This window comes from Mytilus galloprovincialis, chromosome 5, assembly GCF_965363235.1.
Source record: "Mytilus galloprovincialis chromosome 5, xbMytGall1.hap1.1, whole genome shotgun sequence".
NCBI lineage: Eukaryota > Metazoa > Mollusca > Bivalvia > Mytilida > Mytilidae > Mytilus > Mytilus galloprovincialis.
Genome location: NC_134842.1, coordinates 42,903,597 through 42,923,818, shown reverse-complemented (window position 1 = coordinate 42,923,818; position 20,222 = coordinate 42,903,597). Strand labels below are relative to the sequence as shown.

Genomic DNA, 20,222 nt, shown 5'->3' with positions numbered 1-20,222 from the left:
CTTTGTACAGGGTTTTACATAGTCTGTTTTTTAAAAACTTGTCTTTTTGCAAGTGAGCACTTGCTGAAATTTTTTAGTTGCTTATGAAATTTCTATACTACCATTTACAGACGTAAAATGACGTAAACTTAGCTTTCTGTATTTTTGCCGAAAAGCTTCACTAGAGTAAGCTGCTGTCACACAGTGTCATCTTATAACAGATCATTTGTAGATTATTGCTTTTCCGAATTCTAATCAAACGGGGAACCTAATCAATAAAACTAAAAGTCAGGGAAGGTTCTAAATTGAGAATTTCCGATATATTTTCTTTATTTCATCGGTTTAAAATTATTAAGTAATTGATATGAAATATTATCCAACAAGAATCTACCAATATGAAACGCTTAAAGAGAGAAAAAAACATTTCAAGTCAAGTATTGTAAATTAATTTGAAATACATAAAATCATGTTAAACATAACGTTTAAATTTGGCGCTGTGTTATATTACATGTTATAGTCATAATATTATTTCCATTTGGCATTTATCTAGACAATTGTCATTTTCCAGATGTCAAGTTACATGCAAGGATACATAAATGATACATGAGAGGATAATATGATTGTCTACAAATGAAATTCATTCAGCGTTTGGTGTAATACGAGTTGTGCTCATTAGGTTTTGTCCAATAGTTTAAATAAAGGCAACAGTAGTATACCGTTGTTCAAACTCATAAATCCATGGACAAAAAACAAAATCGGGGTAACAAACTAAAACTGAGGGAAACGCATTAAATATAAGAGAACAACGAAATAACACTACAATGTAACACACACAGAAACGGACCAAGCAACAGACAAAATCCCACGAGAATAACAAATATAACATCAAAACTAAATACATGAATCTGGGATAGACAAGTACCGTGACATGTCTTATCGCAATGTGAATTTACACTAAAAAATAAGAGAAAACAAACGACGCAACGTTAAAATGTAACACACACGGAAACAAACTATAATATAACAATGGCCATATTCCTGACTTGGTACAGGACATTTTTAAAGAAAAAAATGGCGGGTTGAACCTGGTTTTGTGGCATGCCAAACCTCCCCTTTTATAGCCATGTGAAATATAACATTAAGATGGCAACTAAACACCACAGGACTACAATATAAATAAATTGGAGAATACAATTGACAAAGAAACACACGAACAACAGTCAACGAAAGGCAACAAGTTGAAAATTTTAATACGCCAGAAGTGCATTTTATCCACACAAGATCTACTAGTGATGCTCAGATACAAAAGTTTGAAAGCCGAAACAAGCACAAAGTCAAACAGCATCGAGGACCAAAAGATCAAAACAGTTGTGCCAAAACGGCCAGGGTTTTCTGTTAGTTACCAGAACATCCTTATCATTTAGAACAATTTATACTTTCGCAAACAGTAAATTTATAAAATTAATAAACAAAAGCTGTACATGATAGAACTGAAATATTAACTAATTACAGGAATTTAACATTGGCACGGCATTTGCTATATCAAATGCCAGACACTAGCATATACTATTCCTTCGAATATTTGGATGGCTTATAGACGCCTGTTGATGATTTTTCATGAAATTCATCGATTATACGGTTATCATGTTATATATAGTGTAAAAGTGTAACCAATAAGCAACTAATTTCAAGTTTTCTACAAGACCTGTACGGTTAAATATCTACATTATACACAAATTTGAAAATTTAAATTTCTGGAAACATTGTATTCTTTAAGAATGTGTTGTTTCTTTTTGGAGATAGTATTTTATGCGAAACGACGAATTAAGCTAATGTGAATATGCATACAGGTTTATTTCTTTTCAGGACGACACGAAAAAGTATGTGACAGCACTATATGGAAATTTGCGATGCTGTAGATTTAATCATTGAACACATCAATCCACCAGACTCTCTCAAAGAGGAGAGTGGGTTTACTTCAAGAATATGGGAGCATATGTATTCCAATGTGTGTCATCTTTAAATATTATGCCCAAAGTTAAACAATATTTCATATGTAAGCTTTATTGTTAGTACTTTTGGTTTTTTTAGGTAAAGTTAAGAACCTAAGCAGCACTAGAATATAAAATAAGTAAATAAAAGGATGCTACGATCTTTCCAGAATTGATCAGTTACGTGTTGAGCGCTTGGGGCATATTAAAGTAAAATTTGCTAGTATAAAATTTTATATGGATATCTCATGCAAAGTTCTCCTTGTCCTGATTTGGCTATAATTATGATTTCTTTTGGTATTATCAGCTCTTCAATAATAAAATAAGGTTTTGGGTTTTCAAATATTTTGCCCTCGAGCATCACCAACGAGATATTAATTGTCGAAAGACGCATATTATGCAGTTAAAATTATGTCCGTTTTTGTTATTAAAGGCATCAATGAAACGTTGAGATTTAAAAAAAACAATATTTACTCTTTTTCGTTGCTTTGTGTTTTTTAAACATATTAGGGATTTTGTGTTGTGGATCAATACATCAAAGGATTTTTTGCATTTAGCTATGCATCAGGTTCAACTTTTTCACACAAGAAATTTTTAGAATTGACCAAACGCTATCTAAGTTTCGACATAGTTCAATAAATTTTTTGTCACATCAAAACAGACTTTGTAAATATTTTCTGAATACTAATGATTGACATTATATAAGGGGAATGTGGTTATATTTCAGAACATGTGTGTGTATGTGCTTATAAAATTAAAAAATAATAATTTTGTACGCAAAACTCGCGGTTCATCTAGATAAGACCCATCTTTAGCACTTGAAATAAGGAAAAATAGCTGGACAAATCTAACCTGAAATTGTACAGCTTAAAAAAACGAAAATCCCGAAACTAAGTGCCAAGTACGGCTAAAGCAATCTATACACTAAAAGCTATGGAAAATGAAATATTGATTACTGTTGATAACTCTTGGTGAACCCTTCCCTAACCTGGAATAGTATTATAAGAATATCATATAATAGCAAACTGAAACAAAGTTGGGAAGTGGTCGAAGTACATATAACAAATCACAAAAAGAAAAAAAGACACAACTAGTCATGTATTTCTAGAATGCAATTTCAATCAGTAAACACAAAATGGATATGGTTACAAGACTTAATAAACAGACAGAGAAAAGCAGGACAATATGAATCGATAAAATTTTAGAAACCACATTCTTAATGTGCCTGTCTCACGTCTGTGTTGCCTTTAACGTGGTATTTATTTCTTTTAACTGGTTTGAGTTGTCTCTAATGGTGGTCCGAGTTTTCTTCAAGAGTGCAAAATCTTTGGTCCGAGTTGTCATGTATCAGTAATAAACTTTAAATCCTGTTTTAATGTATTAAGGTAAGTAACTTTGAGGCTTCCATACTAATACAGATTCGCTTTTGTTTTTGTTTTGGATGTTGTTGGTTTTGTTGTTGTTTTGTGTGCGGAGAGGGGGGTTGATGTAATCGAGAAAAATATAGTATACTATCTAGCTATATATCTATGAATCGTTCCATATATAATCATTTTGTTAAAGTATTCTTTTAATCTAAATATATACATATTTTTCTATTGTTTATCTGTATTTCAAAACAGTGTCATTTTCAATAACAGCTGTTTTTCGTGTTTGTTATGCTATATGAAATAACATCTACTTTTTATACTCAAGACCAAAGCTATGAAAAAGCCCAAACCATAATATCACTAAATGGACCACATCTCGTCAAAACTGTTTTATGTTGTACCACTACAATTTGTTTCTAAGATAAATTAAACTGATATTTCCTTGTTATTTTTATATGACAAAGGGCTTGTGGTTTTGGTTTATTTCCATTAGTAACGTTGCATATCTGCTCTTAAAATGTACAATTGTTTAAACACAACAACTTTTAGAACCAGTACCATGTCTAGATATTTGGACCTTTTGATGTGTTGTACTGCCTAACCTTTTCTCAATTTTTATAACCTTGTTTATGTACTACTCAAATTGCAACGTTTTATTTAACCTTTTTAAAGATAAACTCTAAGATATTTTGATGATATGATAATATATTAATAATTGAGAACTTTTTTGTTTATATCATGGGGAAAATATATCCACTAATCACCAAGACTACACAAGGCGAGTGATAAACACATTACGTGATGTCGAATATATAAAACATTCACAACGTGAAATAACTGATCTTACTCTAGCGAAATGAGGTCAGACGTGCCATTGTATATATGGATAACAATACATATACATGTATTTAGTTCTAGTAATTTATTGGACAAAATGTAACATGTTGATAATGTTTTAAATATATACAATAAATCGTACAATACTCAATAATACATAATCTTGAGAAATGCAATATATCTAAAGCAGATTATTATCTGTACAATTAAGGATAAAAAATTAATTAAGTTATTTATGAGAAAAAAGTGTCGTTTTGCGCACTTGAAAAAAAGGATCTGAAAACTGCAGCAATGCTTTCAAAAGCTAAAATCTCTCTGGTTACTCTGCGTTTAATTTTCAGCAATGAATGAATTGCTAAAAATTTTGTATCTAACATATATGCAGATAAGACAGAAAACTATTAAAAATAGAGCAACCACATTTGTTTATGCAGCATTATCGCCAAGGTTCTTTTTTCTTTTCATTTCTTGAAACAAGCATTGTAAACATTTTATTCTTAATATTCATTGCACGTTTTAAGCCCGTCTTAAATGTTCCAGAAATAAAAATAAATTTTAGTAATTTGTTTATAACATTACAAATTTGAAACAAATAAAAAATATTTTTAGATATTTTCTGCTTTTCATTCTAACAACTTGAAATCATGACAAAACATACATATATACACGCGCTCCTTCACGCAAATTAAACACAAACATATACAACTAGATATAGAAAACTAGATAATTAAACATATTCGATACGCACATTAGGGTTTATATAGAGTAAGTAACCTTCATCTATAGGAAAGCGACATCATAATGAATTGTTTAATGAAAATCAATGCCAAAGGGATCTTCACTTATCGCTATATTTCAAGTAGTTTTGTAAAGATAAAATTGACCGCCAGATAATGTCTTTCACAATTTAGCAGGATGAGACATTTTGTTCATAGCATTTACACGTACAGGGCGTTATCTTGTGAGTTACGAAGATCATAAAAATCCTTATGTTTGTGTAGCTAGCGGAATGGGATGGTAAACATATGATCTCTCTTTTTTTTCTTTAATAGAATATTTGTGTTTAAAAACAAATTTGCAAATAACCCATTATGAGCAGTAGGAAATCCTTATACATGTCTATGAATAGACATTCTGTGTCCGTTAGAATATCACTACATTGTGCGCCAGATTTTCATAACATGCACTCCATTGAGCTGGTTTCTATCTGATCGTACTTCTATTTAATATACGTCTACAACTGTGAATTGAATCTTAAGTGCATTCGTCACTAATCAACCCTAAGACCAAATTCTGTTTTATGAATGATTATAAAATTCATATGAAAGGAGGCAAACGATGGAAAAGGGACTTTCAAACTCATGTAATTTCGGATGCTTCGGAAGGGTAAGTGACTCCAGTCGTGTTGATCATGTTAGTACACACCCGGTGATAAGTCTAATATGGTAGGTCACATTTGAGGACAGGATCGTGTGTACAATAATTGGAACATATCCGTCGTCATCTGTTAAACAGATGTTCCACATCGGTCAACAAACTCGTGATGGCGTACATAACATTTTTTTCGAAGGGAGAATTTCAACTTCATCATGTGGAACTCTTGGTTTTATATCTTTTTGTGCGCTGGAATGGTGCCTCATAGAAACGGAACGTTAGCAATAAGAAAGCTGAAATCATCTCTTTTGTCATGAGGTTTATGCTCAGCCGACTAGCATTGACAATTTTTGGATAAAAGTCAAGATCATATAAGACAGATGTAACTCTATGTTGTAAGCTTTTCTTGTAGCTTCGAAAGAAATGCCAAAACATATAAATGACATACATGTTTGTAATGATTAATAGATCTTTTGCTTATTTATCAATTAATTAATTTACTTTCTGTCCTTATTGTTTCATAATAGTATAGCTGTTAACTAAAAACATTAAAAAAAACTCCCCATAAAGCCAAATAACTTCAATAAAAGCTCGTCTGAGAATTTTGAGTGGTTTTATTTAAGTTTTGAATTTCTAGTTGGTTTTTTTCCTGTGATAATTTCTTGTAACTTTACATTGTCTTGACCCTTGAACTTTTAACGTTATCTACTATCGTCAATGATAAGTCAGAAAATTTATTTCCATATGAAAGGACACGAATTATATAATTCGAAAGAGAAATGCCTAAAACGCATTACGTTTCAATATAGTGAGCTGTAAGTATCTTTTAAATATAATATTTTGATTTAAAATTAGAAGATTTGGTATGATAGCCCATGAGAGACCTCTTCAACAAATGCCGTAGAGGATAAGCCATTATTGATCACTGTACAGCCTTCAACAGTAAACAAATTCCCAAGCCGCATAGCAAGCTATAAAGTAGACAGAATGAAAAATGTAAATAAATTCAAACGAGAAAACTAACGGCTTTATGTAAAAAACAATAATCAAAAAAACCAATTTGATAAACAGCAACAAACGACAACCACTGAATTCAGACTCCTGACTAGGACAGGCATACACAGAAGGTGGCGGAGAAAACATGTTTGCGGGACGCCAACTCTCCGACAAATCGGGGACAGTGGTGTAACACCTCAACATAAGATCAAACTATAGCAATCAGTTGAAAAGGGTTTAACTTATCAGATCGAGAAAAAAAAAAAAACAAAAACAAATAACATAGATACGAGACACAAAGTACAGATCTGACAGTATTCGGCGTTGCTATGGTAATGAACTGTGCGCCACTTCTTGCAGACTTCTTCTCATTTACATTTTAGTCGGAGTTCCTTCAGACACTTGTCAAAAACAAGATGATAAAATATACCACATCATTTAATTTCACATTAAGATATATTAATGATGTTCTTTCCATTAACAATCCAAACTTTTTTGATGGGTACCATTAATATATAATCCTGAAATAGAAATTAAAGAAACTGCTTCTTCCGCCTCGTATTAGACTTATACCTCGAATTTAACATAAGCGCTCATCTCAGAACCGGAATCTATGACAAACGAGACAATTTTAATTTTGAAGAAGTTATAAATTTCCCCACCATATACCAACTTCGCCTGCGTATGGGATATACTGTTCCTAACTCATTCAGTATTCAAGAGCTTACACCTTGTAATCAGGCTTTATAAACCATCAACATCATCTGAGTTCGTCTATTGTCTAGAAATCATCGCACGATACCAAGACCTTGTTGATAAATATTCCGTATCAACTTCACAAATGATACATAATGGTCTTGAAGTATATATTCTAGACACTGACGTTGTTCGTCATCTTAATATCTTGTTACAGTGTTCTTTTACTTTTCTTTGTATATCATTGACCTTTACTGTTAAGTCCATTTTTTTGTAATATCCTTTTTACGTGGCTCGGTATTTACATGTGCTAAAGTCATTTTTTGTTTTCTTGTTTCATGTTTACTTATCGTTTGTTTTTATAGTGATTAAGATTATAAAACAAAATTAACTGAGTTACCCCGATTTTTCAAAACACACCTATTATGTTTGTTTGTTTTATTCACATATTGTTGTCAATATAATGGAATTTTATGTGACTGTCATACAAGTAAGAGGTTTGGCTAGCTATAAAACTAGGTTAAATCCACAGTGTGCGACTGCCTGTACAAGTCAGGAATATGACAGTTGTTTTCAATTCGTTTAATGTATTTCAATTTTGATTTTGCCATTTTGACTTTCCGTTTTTATTTTCTTTGAAGCTCGGTATTTCTGCTATTTTCCTTTTTACTCAAAGTCAATAACATCTGCTACACAAAGCATGTATCTAAGACTATTTGTAAACTTAAATGTATATTTCTCAGTTTTGTTGATAATTAATTAATAACTACAGTTCATATATTAAACTGTTGAAGCATGCTTACGTATATAAGATATGTTTGTACTTCATTAAAGTGTATCATGTTCCTTTTACACTATTTGTTTCATCAAAACGTAAATTTAAATTTCCGGTAATTTCGAATCGAAAATTTATTGACGATATTTCACATTTTCAATTTTTCAAACATTTCTATTGTACTGTTCGTTATCCCTCATCCAGAATTACCCCACCTTTCTTTGATACAAAATTCAATAACAAATTGCTTGAAAACGTAATATATAAATATAACAGTATGATATCACCTTATGCACGAACCATTTTTACAATAAAATATCGTATTCCTAGATTTCACCAAACTTGGTTTTATTTCGAAAAAGTAAAATCTGAACGCCGAGGAAAATTCAAAACGGAAAGTCCGTAATCAAAGGCATAATCAACTGACAAAACACATCAAACGAATGGACACCAACTGTCATATTCCTGGCTCGGTACAGACATTTTCAAATGTAGAAAAGATATTGTTCACGCTAGAAAAAAAAACAAAGACATTCAATAATATCCAACCGTTTAAACTACAACAGGTAAGGAGCTATATGAACCTCTTTAAAACAAAACCTTTGATATACTTGAGCGTATTATTTAAACTTTTAGACTGCAGCGGTTTGTCTATGTTCAAATCTCGTAATCAACACATCAAGGTAACAAACGAAAACCGCGGGAATCGCATGAACTCCAAAAAGGAGCGCAACCGTTTAAGTCGAGCGCAACCGTTTAAGTCGAGCGCCTCCTGATATACAAGCAGCACCCACAAGGGGAATCCACATTCAGTCAAAATGTTACAATTGGGAATACAAAATGTAAGACACAATCAGTAAAATCACAGATAAAAAGAACTTAACTGTATCTACGTTGAGTAAGGGACATTCTATATGTAGCGAGCGCTCACAACAAATTTAAATGTAAACAAAATATGATAAGTATATCTTCCTGCTGGTATCAGTTTGTATGAGTCCGAGTGTTTTGCACACCACTTGTTCATTAAAACTGTATCGGTGGATATTAAACATCAAGTCAATTACCTACTGCACCTTTTTTGTTGGCGTCTTTGTAAGATTCATTTGTATGTCAAATTATTGTCATATTACCCTATTATGTCTGTTTGGGTTACTAGAACAATTTTGTCAATATAACGCACTATAGACAACTGTCATACAAGTGAAAGGTTTAGCTAGTTGAAATAGGAGGAAATAAGTCATGATTATAAATTATAATGTAATATGAAATGTAAAATCAGTAAGGTTTATCTGTTTTACTGATAACAAACACCTGTAGCTCCTACTAAATCCGCCAGTTGTCAAATGGCCTTATCTAACCCAAAGACACTAACAAATGTATAAACTGTCTGTACATCTTATTATCTAACCCTTACATATGACTAGTTGTAAAACTTCGATATGAACATCCAAATATAATGGAAAAGAGAGGCGAAAGATACCAACGGGACATTCAAACTAATAAGTCGAAAATAAACTGACAACGCCATGGCAAAAAAACGAAAAAGACAAAAAGACAAACAATAGAATATTAAACACTACAAAGAAAACTAACAACACGAACTCCATCAAAAACCGGGGTTGATCTTATGTGCTCCGAAAGGGTGAACAAATCCTGCTCCACATGTAGCACCCGTTTTGTTGCTCTTGAAAACAGGATAGATAGAACCGTTAAATGTATTTACATCATACACGACAAAAAAGACAGCATCACAACAAACATCACAGGCAACTCATAATTACTTTAGAAAATGTGACACGGTCTCTTTTAACAGAGCATTCAGTTTGAGTGACTCATGTTTCTATAGTTTTGAGATATACTTGTATGACATTTGTTTATTGTCATAACGTTAAACATAATTTACAGGCTAACAAGCAATTCATCATGACCAATGTCGATGTAAATACACGTGTAGAAAGAGTGGAAAAATTACCACCCGTCAGTAATCAAATCCAGGAGAAAATTGACGCTTTTGGACATGAGGTAATCAGTTGTTTTTCATATACATGTACTTTGATTTTCATATAGCTAAGAATAAATCTAATTATATGAATACTAAAGAAATATTTAAATAAGACATAAACGTATGCTACAAAGAAAACTTATTTATCCATGTACGAGTGCATTACGGAGACAATAGAATCCTCACACCAAAAAAACAGAACAAAAACATGAAAAGAAATAATAAAAACCAACCAGAATGAATACTCAAGGTTTGCCTTTCAGAGGTCAAACAAAATTAAGCAAAATTGTTATATACCACAAATTTGCGCAAGTGAAATTCATCACAGAGAATGTTCTTGTTTATAGAACATATCTGCCTTTCAATATGTCAGACTTGCACAGAGATCCATCCAAAGTATTAAATGATTTCTTTTCCAAATGATCGTTTAATCATTAGAACAAATGATCAAGTTAAATCTGATGAATTTCATCATCATCATCATCATCATCATCATCATCATCATCATCATCATCATCATCATCGTCATCGTCATCGTCATCGTCATCGTCGTCGTCGTCGTCGTCGTCGTCGTCGTCGTCGTCCTCCTCATCATCATCATCATCATCATCATCATCATCATCATCATCATCATCATCATCATCATCATCATCATCATCATCAATAATATGGTTTGTGCAGGTTGATTGTGGATGTGCTTGAAAAAATACTTCATAAAATGCAGCTAGCACGAAATACAAATGTATAATACGTTTTTTTTTATTAAAAACACTAGTTTTATTAACAATCAATATTACAGGGAGGAACCTTAGTGTCATTGTTGTAGAGCTAAAGGGCAACTATTTATGCAATAAAATGCTTGAAGTCTGAAAAAAGCCATCAATAAATAAATGTCATTTTAAGTTTATATATAACTAAACCACTACAGGACAATGCATTTGCTATCGGAAATCTTGGAGATATCATAAGAAAACACAGAATTTGGAAGGAGTGTTTCCCTCGAATAGAGCCATTTTATGGTACGTATTTCAATGAAATGTAAGTGCATAAAAAGGCCTTTCAACAGTTCATTTACGCACAACAGTGGTAACAAAACTTTGATTGGCGAACCCCGGAGACGGATCCTTCGTATTTATTCATTTATTCCAACAGTGCCAAGACCAACAATGCTTCTACACATAACTGGTATTGGTAATATCATTTTGTAACGTCTTTTTGAGTGAATAAAGTGCTTATCGAAAGAAAAAATACTAATCAACCGACTTGTCGTTAAAAATAGATGTCACATTTACTAAAGTCACGAAAATGTTTGAAACCAGTACATTTTTATAAGAACAAAACGTGAATAAGGAAAACTATACATAGAGTAGCAGGATAGCCAAAACAATAAACAAATTTTAAAATTTCGGTCGAGTGAAATTTTTTATCAATTCATATCAATGTGATGCCATGCCAGTTTGATTGAAAAAGAAAATTTGCTTCTGCTTACAATTCTGAGGAACTATATGTTTTATAACAGTTCTTAGTGTTTAGCATTTGTGATCCAGTAAGCAATTACGCAACAAGCAAAATCATAATATGTTAACATTAGGCTAGGTGAGATAAAAAAAAATAAACTAAAAAGCATGATGATAAAAAAAACACTTTTTGTAGTTCCCAAAACTTGGGTTCTGTAAGGCAAATGCTGAAAAAGTTTAATTGAATTTTTGAAATTTTCGAAATAATATAAGATGAAGAAGTGTATCTAAATCATGCATAGCGGTGATTCGTTGTTCATGTTAAGCAATGCCTTTCGTCCCTTTTGGCTTTATTGACTCTTCAAAATTTAATGTGAGCAGTTTTGAATTTTCAAATGTTTTGCCCGCGAGCATCACTGAAGAGACATTTATAAAATGCGCATCTGGCGCAGTAGAAAATGGCACCGGTAAAGTTTAAAGGGGGTACCTAACAATTTGACTAGAATAAAATTGACTCGTTTAATTTCCATAAAGCTTTGACAATTGATTTTTCTTGACCTGCTTATAAAAATACAAAAATTTCAAGATATTTGAACTACACAATTTACAAAAAAAAAATCATTGGATAGATATCACTTTGACGAACACTAATTTTGATCATCAAGAAGCTTGATTTCTCTTTACTATTTTAAGTGGTTAAAACTTCCTTAGATGTTTATCCTCTTACACAAAATTAGATTTTTTAATAGTTATCTTACTGAAAATGCTGACAATTATAATGACAATCTTTTTTCAATATGATTACAATAGTTATTTCTTTTCATATCACATAATATTTGAATATGATATAAAAAAAATTATGAGGTAATTAGAGCCATTCTACCAAACAAAACTAAACAGATGTAGGTGGATTTAGTTAATATTCTGAAGACGATTCCATTTGCTTGTTATTTCACATGTCGTTTGGATTGTATGTAGAGTCATTTATTTAACTAAAAATATGTTGTTACCTGAACATAGGAATGAGGGCCCTCATGGGGTTTTTGATTATGTGATTACTTGGCCGTTTTTTTAATGATTATTTGATTATTAAGCCAAATATTTCATGATTATTTGATTACCTAGGACTGTATTTTTAGTTTATGATTATTTGATTACTAAAGATAAGCAAATATTTAATGATTATGTGATTATATTGGCAAAAAAATGGTGATTATGTGATTACTAGGACCCCCCATGAGGGGCCTCAGAAATACTACAATACGTTTGGATATTTATATAGTGTTATTCATTTTGTTTCCAGCAGTAAAATGTAATGATGTTGACCCTGTGATTAAGATCCTAGCAGATATGGGACTTGCATTTGATTGCGCAAGTAAGGTAAACGAACTTGGTTTTGATAATCAAATCAGGGTTGCAGAAAATTTTATCTTAAGCATGAGTTTCTTAAAATTTTGGACAATTACATGTAAACAACACAACTGTATAATGAGTAATAATAAAATATAATCTACTACGAGCATCACTGAAGAGACATTTATTGTCGAAACGCGCATATGGTGCAGAAATATTGGTATCGTTAATGTTTTTACAGCAGAAAACCTAATGAATTGGAAATACTTGTTTCTGTCAAACATGAAGACCATTGTTAATTTTGTGATTATTTGTCATTTCAATAACTCAGCATATATATCAATTACTAAATGCAAGCTGGTTGTTGCATTTATATGAGCAAAAAAGGAGTAGTTCCGGTAAGCACCGATTTTGGCCTCAAATTTCAGGTTCATCTAACGAAAGATTTTGACCACTTTTTAAACACTTAAGTGTCTATTTCATTTGTATCAATTATTTTATGTGAACGATTTTAACTGATTTAGTCATTAAAAACGATCCGATTCAAGCTCAAATATGAAAAATCAACCAAATATGCCAAAACATGTCACTTTTCAGATGCCTTTGTCAAAAATGAAAGTGGCCGCATCCGTGTTCATCCTCAACCTTTATATATGTTATGTATTATCATAAAATACACCTTACATTTCAATATTAAGGATGAACACGAATGCGGCCACTTTCGTTTTACACGAAAACCGTCTAAAATTTAACCAAAATGCTAGAATTGTGAAGATTTCAGTAATTTAGCATGACTTAATGGTGCTAGTACCCGAAATATGTGCATTGTATTATCAAAACCAGCCCATATTTATGTAGCAGAAGCATTCACCTGTCTAATAAATAACTAAAAGTGTACATTTTAACAATTTTGTAAAACTGTTATATTTTGGGGCCAAAAAGGGGTCTTACTGGACCTACTCCTTTACAAAAGAAAAAAATCCAGCTTCATAATTTGAAATATATTATATTGGTTTTAATATACCAGTAAAATCTCATTAAAAATACCATGCTCATAATTCGTTACGAGGTTCCGATATAAAAAAAAACAAAGTTGAAAAGCATTATACAAGCCAAAAAATCCAAAAGTTGTGCCAAATACTGCTAAGCCAATATATGCATGGAGGAAAAAATCATAAGTAGCCTTTTCAAAAAGTAGAACAGTGGTGTTTAAGATCAATACATTATACTAATCGAAGTTACTTACAGATTGAGATACAGAAGATATTAGACCTTGGAGTTGATCCGTCCCGGATTATCTATGCCAACACTTTCAAACAATCATCATTTCTTAAATATGCTGCTGAAAAGGGTGTTTCTTTAATGACATTTGATTGTGAAGATGAACTAGAAAAGATCAAGAAAGTCTACCCAGAGGCGAAGTACATAACATTTTGATTTTAAAATGTCTGCTGCATTTAAATACGTCTAAACTATGCTAAATTTGTATACCAAGTAGATTTCTACATAAAAACGTCTATAAATACATGCAAAATGTTATACTGTTTTTCATTTTTACCATATTTGAATTTAATTCCAATGTTGAGTTCAATTATTATTGGTTATAATTTAATTGGAAAATTGATTTAGATGTGATCGCTTGAATTAGTCATAAAGTCATATTTTTTTAAAACCATACCTTGATTTTAATAATGGTATGAATGTATGTATGCATGTTGGTTGTGTTTGGTGCAGCTTCACAATGGGTGGTAAAAAAAAATCAAAAGATGTCTACAAACTTACAAAAAAAAATTTTTTTTGGTTTTAAGATTGGTGTTAAGAATTTGTCCACAATCAAATTACAAGGTTAAATTTCACCTGGGAAGAAAGTTTGGATGCCATCCTTTGAGAACATCGGAACTCTTCCAAGTTGCTAGGAGACTTCAACTAAATGTCATTGGTGTAAGGTAAGGCCATCAAGATACGGTGTATAATCGCAAATAATCAACTGATGTCAATAGCTATAGTTTTTTTTAACTGATATTTCATTCTACAAATACAGTATGACTTTCTCCTAATGTGTGAATATGTTTGTCTTGAAAGTGCATTGTTTCACACGATTAGTTTTCCTTGAGAAATGTCAAAGTAAGGCTTAACATTTATATTTTGTGCAGTATAAGAAACAATAACAAGCTGTAAGGCATACGTAAATGAGACACTAAGCTAGCTACACAAATAGCCATCCACAGTTAAGTACAGTGCAGTATTTTAAGTAATGAAATGCGACGAATCTGGACCAGTTTTGTATGAATCTATCAAAGAACATTAATAAGTTCCTCCCTAAAGCATCAAATTGAACAATATACATAATCTTTCAACGATAAAAGTATAATTTTGACAAACAATTGAATGAACACCAACAAAATTGAATCATTGATATGACTGTTACATTCCGGACTTAACAACAGTTTGTTTCACTTAAAAGATGGTTTCCAGAGTGTTTTTTTCTATCGTGAACTCGGTAAAAATGATGTTCATGTTCCTCATGTATGCTCTGTTTGCGGCCATTTAATGATAAATTGATCCCTCTAAATTTGGATCACATTAGATAACTTTTCAAGTTCTAACGAAGTCATGTTGTACGTTAGAAAGAAAAAAACAATTCGGGAAGGAATTTTTACAAATACGCTTACCACGGCAAGTTTTGTTAAGTTAGTACTTCTAGGAAGGAAAGTAACAATCAATTACCAAATTCAATATATTAAATCAAGACCGAATAAAATCAGAATAACAGTGTGTATAGTTTTGAGATAATCTCAATTTTCCGACACTAATTTCGTATGAATCTTTTAAAAACTAGTTTTCATGTTGGAAGTGGCTGTCTAGAAACAGGAGCGTTCGCGGAAGCCATTGAGCAGTCACGAGAAGTATTTGACATTGGTTTAGCTATGGGATTTAACATGCACCTCCTGGACATAGGCGGTGGGTTTCCTGGAAAGAAAATACAAAATGTGGAAACGAACATCACTTTTAAAGAGGTATAGCTCAGATAACTTAGTTTAAACTGATTAATGGAACAGGTAAACGAAATTTTGTAATAAATCATTCTTATGAATTTTTTCCAATATCATAACTGCATCAACATTGTTTGGATGCTTTTGGTAGCTTTGCTTTTTGGACATTTGCCTAAATCTTATAATTGCGAATGATGAAATACATTTTGTTAGCGAGTTTCGTTACGTTACGGATCAAGCTTGAAATTGACTTCAATTTTGTAACTGTCGCATCAAATGTCAGACATTCAAAATAACCACCATATCTACATATTTTCAAAGAACCTTACGAAAAAGGACACTCAATAAGTTAGCATAAGATATCGGCGATATAAATCTAATCGGATTACAAAACTTTTTTTATTTATTTGAATTTCAAATAAAGAACGAAATAGTCCAGGGCATGAACCAATAATATGCATAGATGCCAAATGGCAGTAAAAACTCAATCTATTTTGCATACTATCTGTGGTTTGTTACTCAACTTGTCATTTTCATTATTGTGCGTTTAAATATTTCTTTACTATGATTTAGTGTGGAGTCCATTAGTCCATTAACAAGAACTAGTATACATCATTGTTTATGAGCTAAATGAAGCTTGCCTCCGGGCGTGGAATTTTTTCGCTTCGTTGAAGACCCATTCCTGACGTTGAACTGTTTTGTGCTCTTTGGTCGGGTTGTTGTCTCTTAGATCTGGGAACAGTATATCTATATATATGTTCCTGAATGGATCTATTTCCCGTTTCCGTACCCAAATCTATTAAATATTTAACTATTGTTTTATGATAATGTTTAACTTGTCACATAAATAAAAGAGTGTTTAAAATTTCGCTAATGAGTTAATATACCATCTGCTTAAGATTTCAAATATGCGATTACAGAGGTCAAAGAGGGCCGTTTGTGGCACATTGTTAAATATTCCAACGATGTGGACAGTCAAAATTAACAGGAGGAAATAATCAACTTAATGTAGAATTAGGTAACTGGAGAATAGACAGAAAATATTTAGAATATTCTAGAATATTTGACTTTTTTTTTCGTTTTTGTAATTGCTATTTTTTTTTTTATTTTGGCAGATTGCTCGAGTTGCAAACAAATCTTTAGATAAATATTTCCCTGGAAATAATGTTCGCATTATAGCCGAACCAGGCCGGTACTACGTCGCCTCAGCGTTTACAATTGCCGTCAATATCATAACAAAGAAAATCGTTATGGACGAAGAAATCGTACAACCTAGTACGTATTCTTTTACAATAAATCAAACAAATCGAATGTAGCAAACAGTATATAGCAAAGATGAACTTATATATACACTTAATATATAATAAAATTGGATGGTGCTGCTGTCTTATGAAACTTGAGTGTATGTTACGGAAAAAAATTACAGAAGTAGTAAAAATCATCATAGAAACCAGGATTAACACTGTGTACGCCAGACGCACGTTTCGTCTACAAAAGAATCATTAGTACGCTCGAATAGACAAAGGCCGAATACAGGTACGACAGTGAAGATAATGAAGGACCGAAATTCCGAAAGATGTTGTCAAATGAAGCTCAATTATACCACTTTGTCGTGTGAATTTTACTATTAATGTAGATTCCCGTTGTAAGATACAGACCGTAGTGGTATCTTTTGAACAAAACTGAATGAACATGCAGTAATTTAGACAAAGTATAACAAAAATGACTAAAAGGATATGTTGTGAGCATGACAATGGGGGAAGCAACATAACGACATAAAATAATGTCTAGGTCAATGTACAAATCAATTTCTTTGCAATATGTACAGCTCTGAATTAGTCTAGTCTAATGTTGGTGCTATTCAAATTTCATCTTTAGATTCAACAGAATGTGGTGACGATCCTACAACAGAGAATAAACCCGTCAGAATGTATGTAATTAATGATGGTATATACGGATGCTTTTTTGAATGTTTTATTGACCCAAGATGTTATGTACCTTCACATTTTAAGGTAGAGGAACTTTTTACAATATTAATAATGAACCTTTAGCACTTTTGAAAAATTCTGAAGAGATTCGATCGTCTGTTATCAGCCTTGCCAAATCTAAAAACAAGCGGGAGATAACAAATTGGCAATCAAAATCATAAGTCGAAGACAAAACAACAGTTTCACAAAACACATGCCAATCTAATTAAAGTGATACGCCATTTGCAAATATAAAGCATTTTAAAAATGTAACACTCACAATAAAAGCAGATAAAAACATATAAAGGGATTTTTTTTATGAATTTCAGGAAAATGTATGGTACATACAAAGATGTATGATATTACAAGATAAACGTTCCTTGCTGATTACACGGATAGATTATACATACATATCAAGCAGTGCAACCGTTTTTTTGTTTTTTTTTTTAAATTTCATCAAACATTTAAAAATGAGTGGTTTTTTTTGTCATATATAGGTTTCTTAATCTGTTGCAACCCTATAAATAATAAAATATATCTTGAGCGTATAAGTTTTAAAAGCGTTTCGTCTATGATCGTCTCTACATCAGACCTGTCAATGGCGTTCGAATCAAATTAGTTTCAAATTAGTACGAAGTTGAAAAAATAAGTTTAGTACAGCATTAACGTGTTCTAATTATATTCCAAGAATTGATGACAGCTTTAATAATTTATTACCTGACAGAATTTGAAAAATGTCTTTATGTTTTAAAAAAAAATGACTGAATTACCTTCCAAAGTTTCCATGCAGACATAAGTATTTATTTGAAAGTATGTAACAAATGGTTTTCATTTGACTTTTCTAAATTACATACCGAACTTTTTTTGCAAATATGAGCAAATGTTTTTCTTCATGAATATATGGATTTTATATATACTTTTCAGTCTATTGATAAAGAGTTATACAACAGTACTATTTGGGGACCAACTTGTGATGCACTGGACTTAATTATAGACAATGTCAAATTACCTGACCTATCTACTGGAGATTGGATTTACTTTAAAGATATGGGAGCATATTCGTTTCCTACCATTTCAACATTCAACAATATGCCAAGAGTCAATGAATTCTACACATGCGAGAGAAAACTATGGTAGATTTTTTATTCAACAGAAATTTGTCATGTTTGCGAGAAGAAACAAAATGATATATCTAATAAAAAAAGAAGAAATAATATGCTATTATGTTGAAAACAACAACATTTGTGTACTGTAACAAAACATTCATGGTTCATATGTTACAAGTATTGTGATATTTACAGCATACGTTTGCGTTCGTGCACATGCAGTGTAGGTTAATACATATGTGCAAAAAGCTAACAAAACGTTAGCCAATATATGGCGCCTGTTTATTATAATAGAAAATATGATTACCAAAAAGACAACTATATGTATCCAACAGACTCCAAATAAAGAACATGTAGATTGAAGCAAATTTAGATCACGGTAGTATTTAATTTCAATACTGATATCTTAAAGGAAGGTTTCGTCAATCACAACCGTACTTGGTCTTCAATAATAAGCAAAACTTATACCATTGTGTCAGCTTCACAACCGAACAGCCTGATTTATAAAAAAACAATAGACGAACATACAGCAACCAATAAAAACCACTGAATTACAGCTGCTCCTGACCTGGAAAAGGGACATATGAAGTGTTGCAATGTTCAACGTGATGTGACACCTCGACCCTCCCCTCACTAGGGACCGAAGCATATAAGCACACATAAGCACAAACTACTAAAGTATAAATAAAAAGATGTGGTATGAGTGTCAATGAGACAAGTCTCCTTCCATGTCACAATGTGTAAAAAGTTAACAATAATAGGTCAAAGTACGGCCTTCAACACTGAGCCTCTTATTCGCCTAAAATAGAAATTAAAGGTTTTGTATGACAAGCAGACAACTTAAATTTGATATGTCAGCATGAGCTGCATTTTGAACCTGGTTTTCACGATATACTCTAGAACTGGTGCTTCACATCAATTTAACATGTGTAGAGAAATCGACTCTTGTCACTTGTGGAGCAGCTTTATTGATATTTCAAATCAAGTAAGTTATTATTAAGTAGTTAAATTTATAAATGGGATTCGTGCATGCAGAGAATCTTAAGTTCAAAACTAAGGTTTTGTTGATTTATGTTGTTCCTGTGGCGTTTAGAATTATTTTTTTATTTTTGACTTAATATGATTTTGATTTTCCTTTGTATGTTCATACTTTATATTAAACTGAACATTTTTTTTTTCTATTTCAGGGAAGAAGTATATCAACCCTGATTTCATCTACTTTGATTCAGAATAGAAATTTTTGGAAAAGAATGAATTTGTAGATATCAACATGATCAAGTACAGATGAAATAAAGTTAAAATCTATCATTAAACTGTAAAATATAA

General features: G+C 31.8%; 1 protein-coding gene across 2 annotated transcripts; it reads left to right on the top strand.

Moving 5' to 3' along the window:
* Positions 1-6,258: 6,258 nt before the first annotated feature.
* On the top strand, positions 6,259-20,222 carry LOC143075853 (ornithine decarboxylase-like). 2 transcript variants are annotated; one of them, XM_076251433.1, is made up of 11 exons: positions 6,259-6,366; positions 9,924-10,040; positions 10,949-11,039; positions 12,784-12,857; positions 14,079-14,251; positions 14,639-14,776; positions 15,670-15,847; positions 16,939-17,098; positions 17,702-17,835; positions 18,715-18,923; positions 20,084-20,222. In XM_076251433.1, the coding sequence occupies exons 2-11, from the start codon at positions 9,942-9,944 to the stop codon at positions 20,103-20,105; spliced, it is 1,278 nt and encodes a 425-aa protein (XP_076107548.1). In that variant the 5' UTR covers positions 6,259-6,366; positions 9,924-9,941; the 3' UTR covers positions 20,106-20,222. The 2 variants fall into 2 exon arrangements, with proteins under 2 accessions (XP_076107548.1, XP_076107547.1); XM_076251432.1 differs by having other exon boundaries at positions 12,781-12,857.

Excerpts from the sequence above, each read along its gene's own strand:
- LOC143075853 (XM_076251432.1), top strand. The coding sequence starts at position 9,942 with ATGACCAATGTCGATGTAAATACACGTGTAGAAAGAGTGGAAAAATTA. Across the intron at positions 10,041-10,948 it reads TTGACGCTTTTGGACATGAG|GACAATGCATTTGCTATCGG; the intron begins GTAATCAGTTGT and ends AAACCACTACAG. Across the intron at positions 14,252-14,638 it reads AAAGTCTACCCAGAGGCGAA|ATTGGTGTTAAGAATTTGTC; the intron begins GTACATAACATT and ends TTTGGTTTTAAG.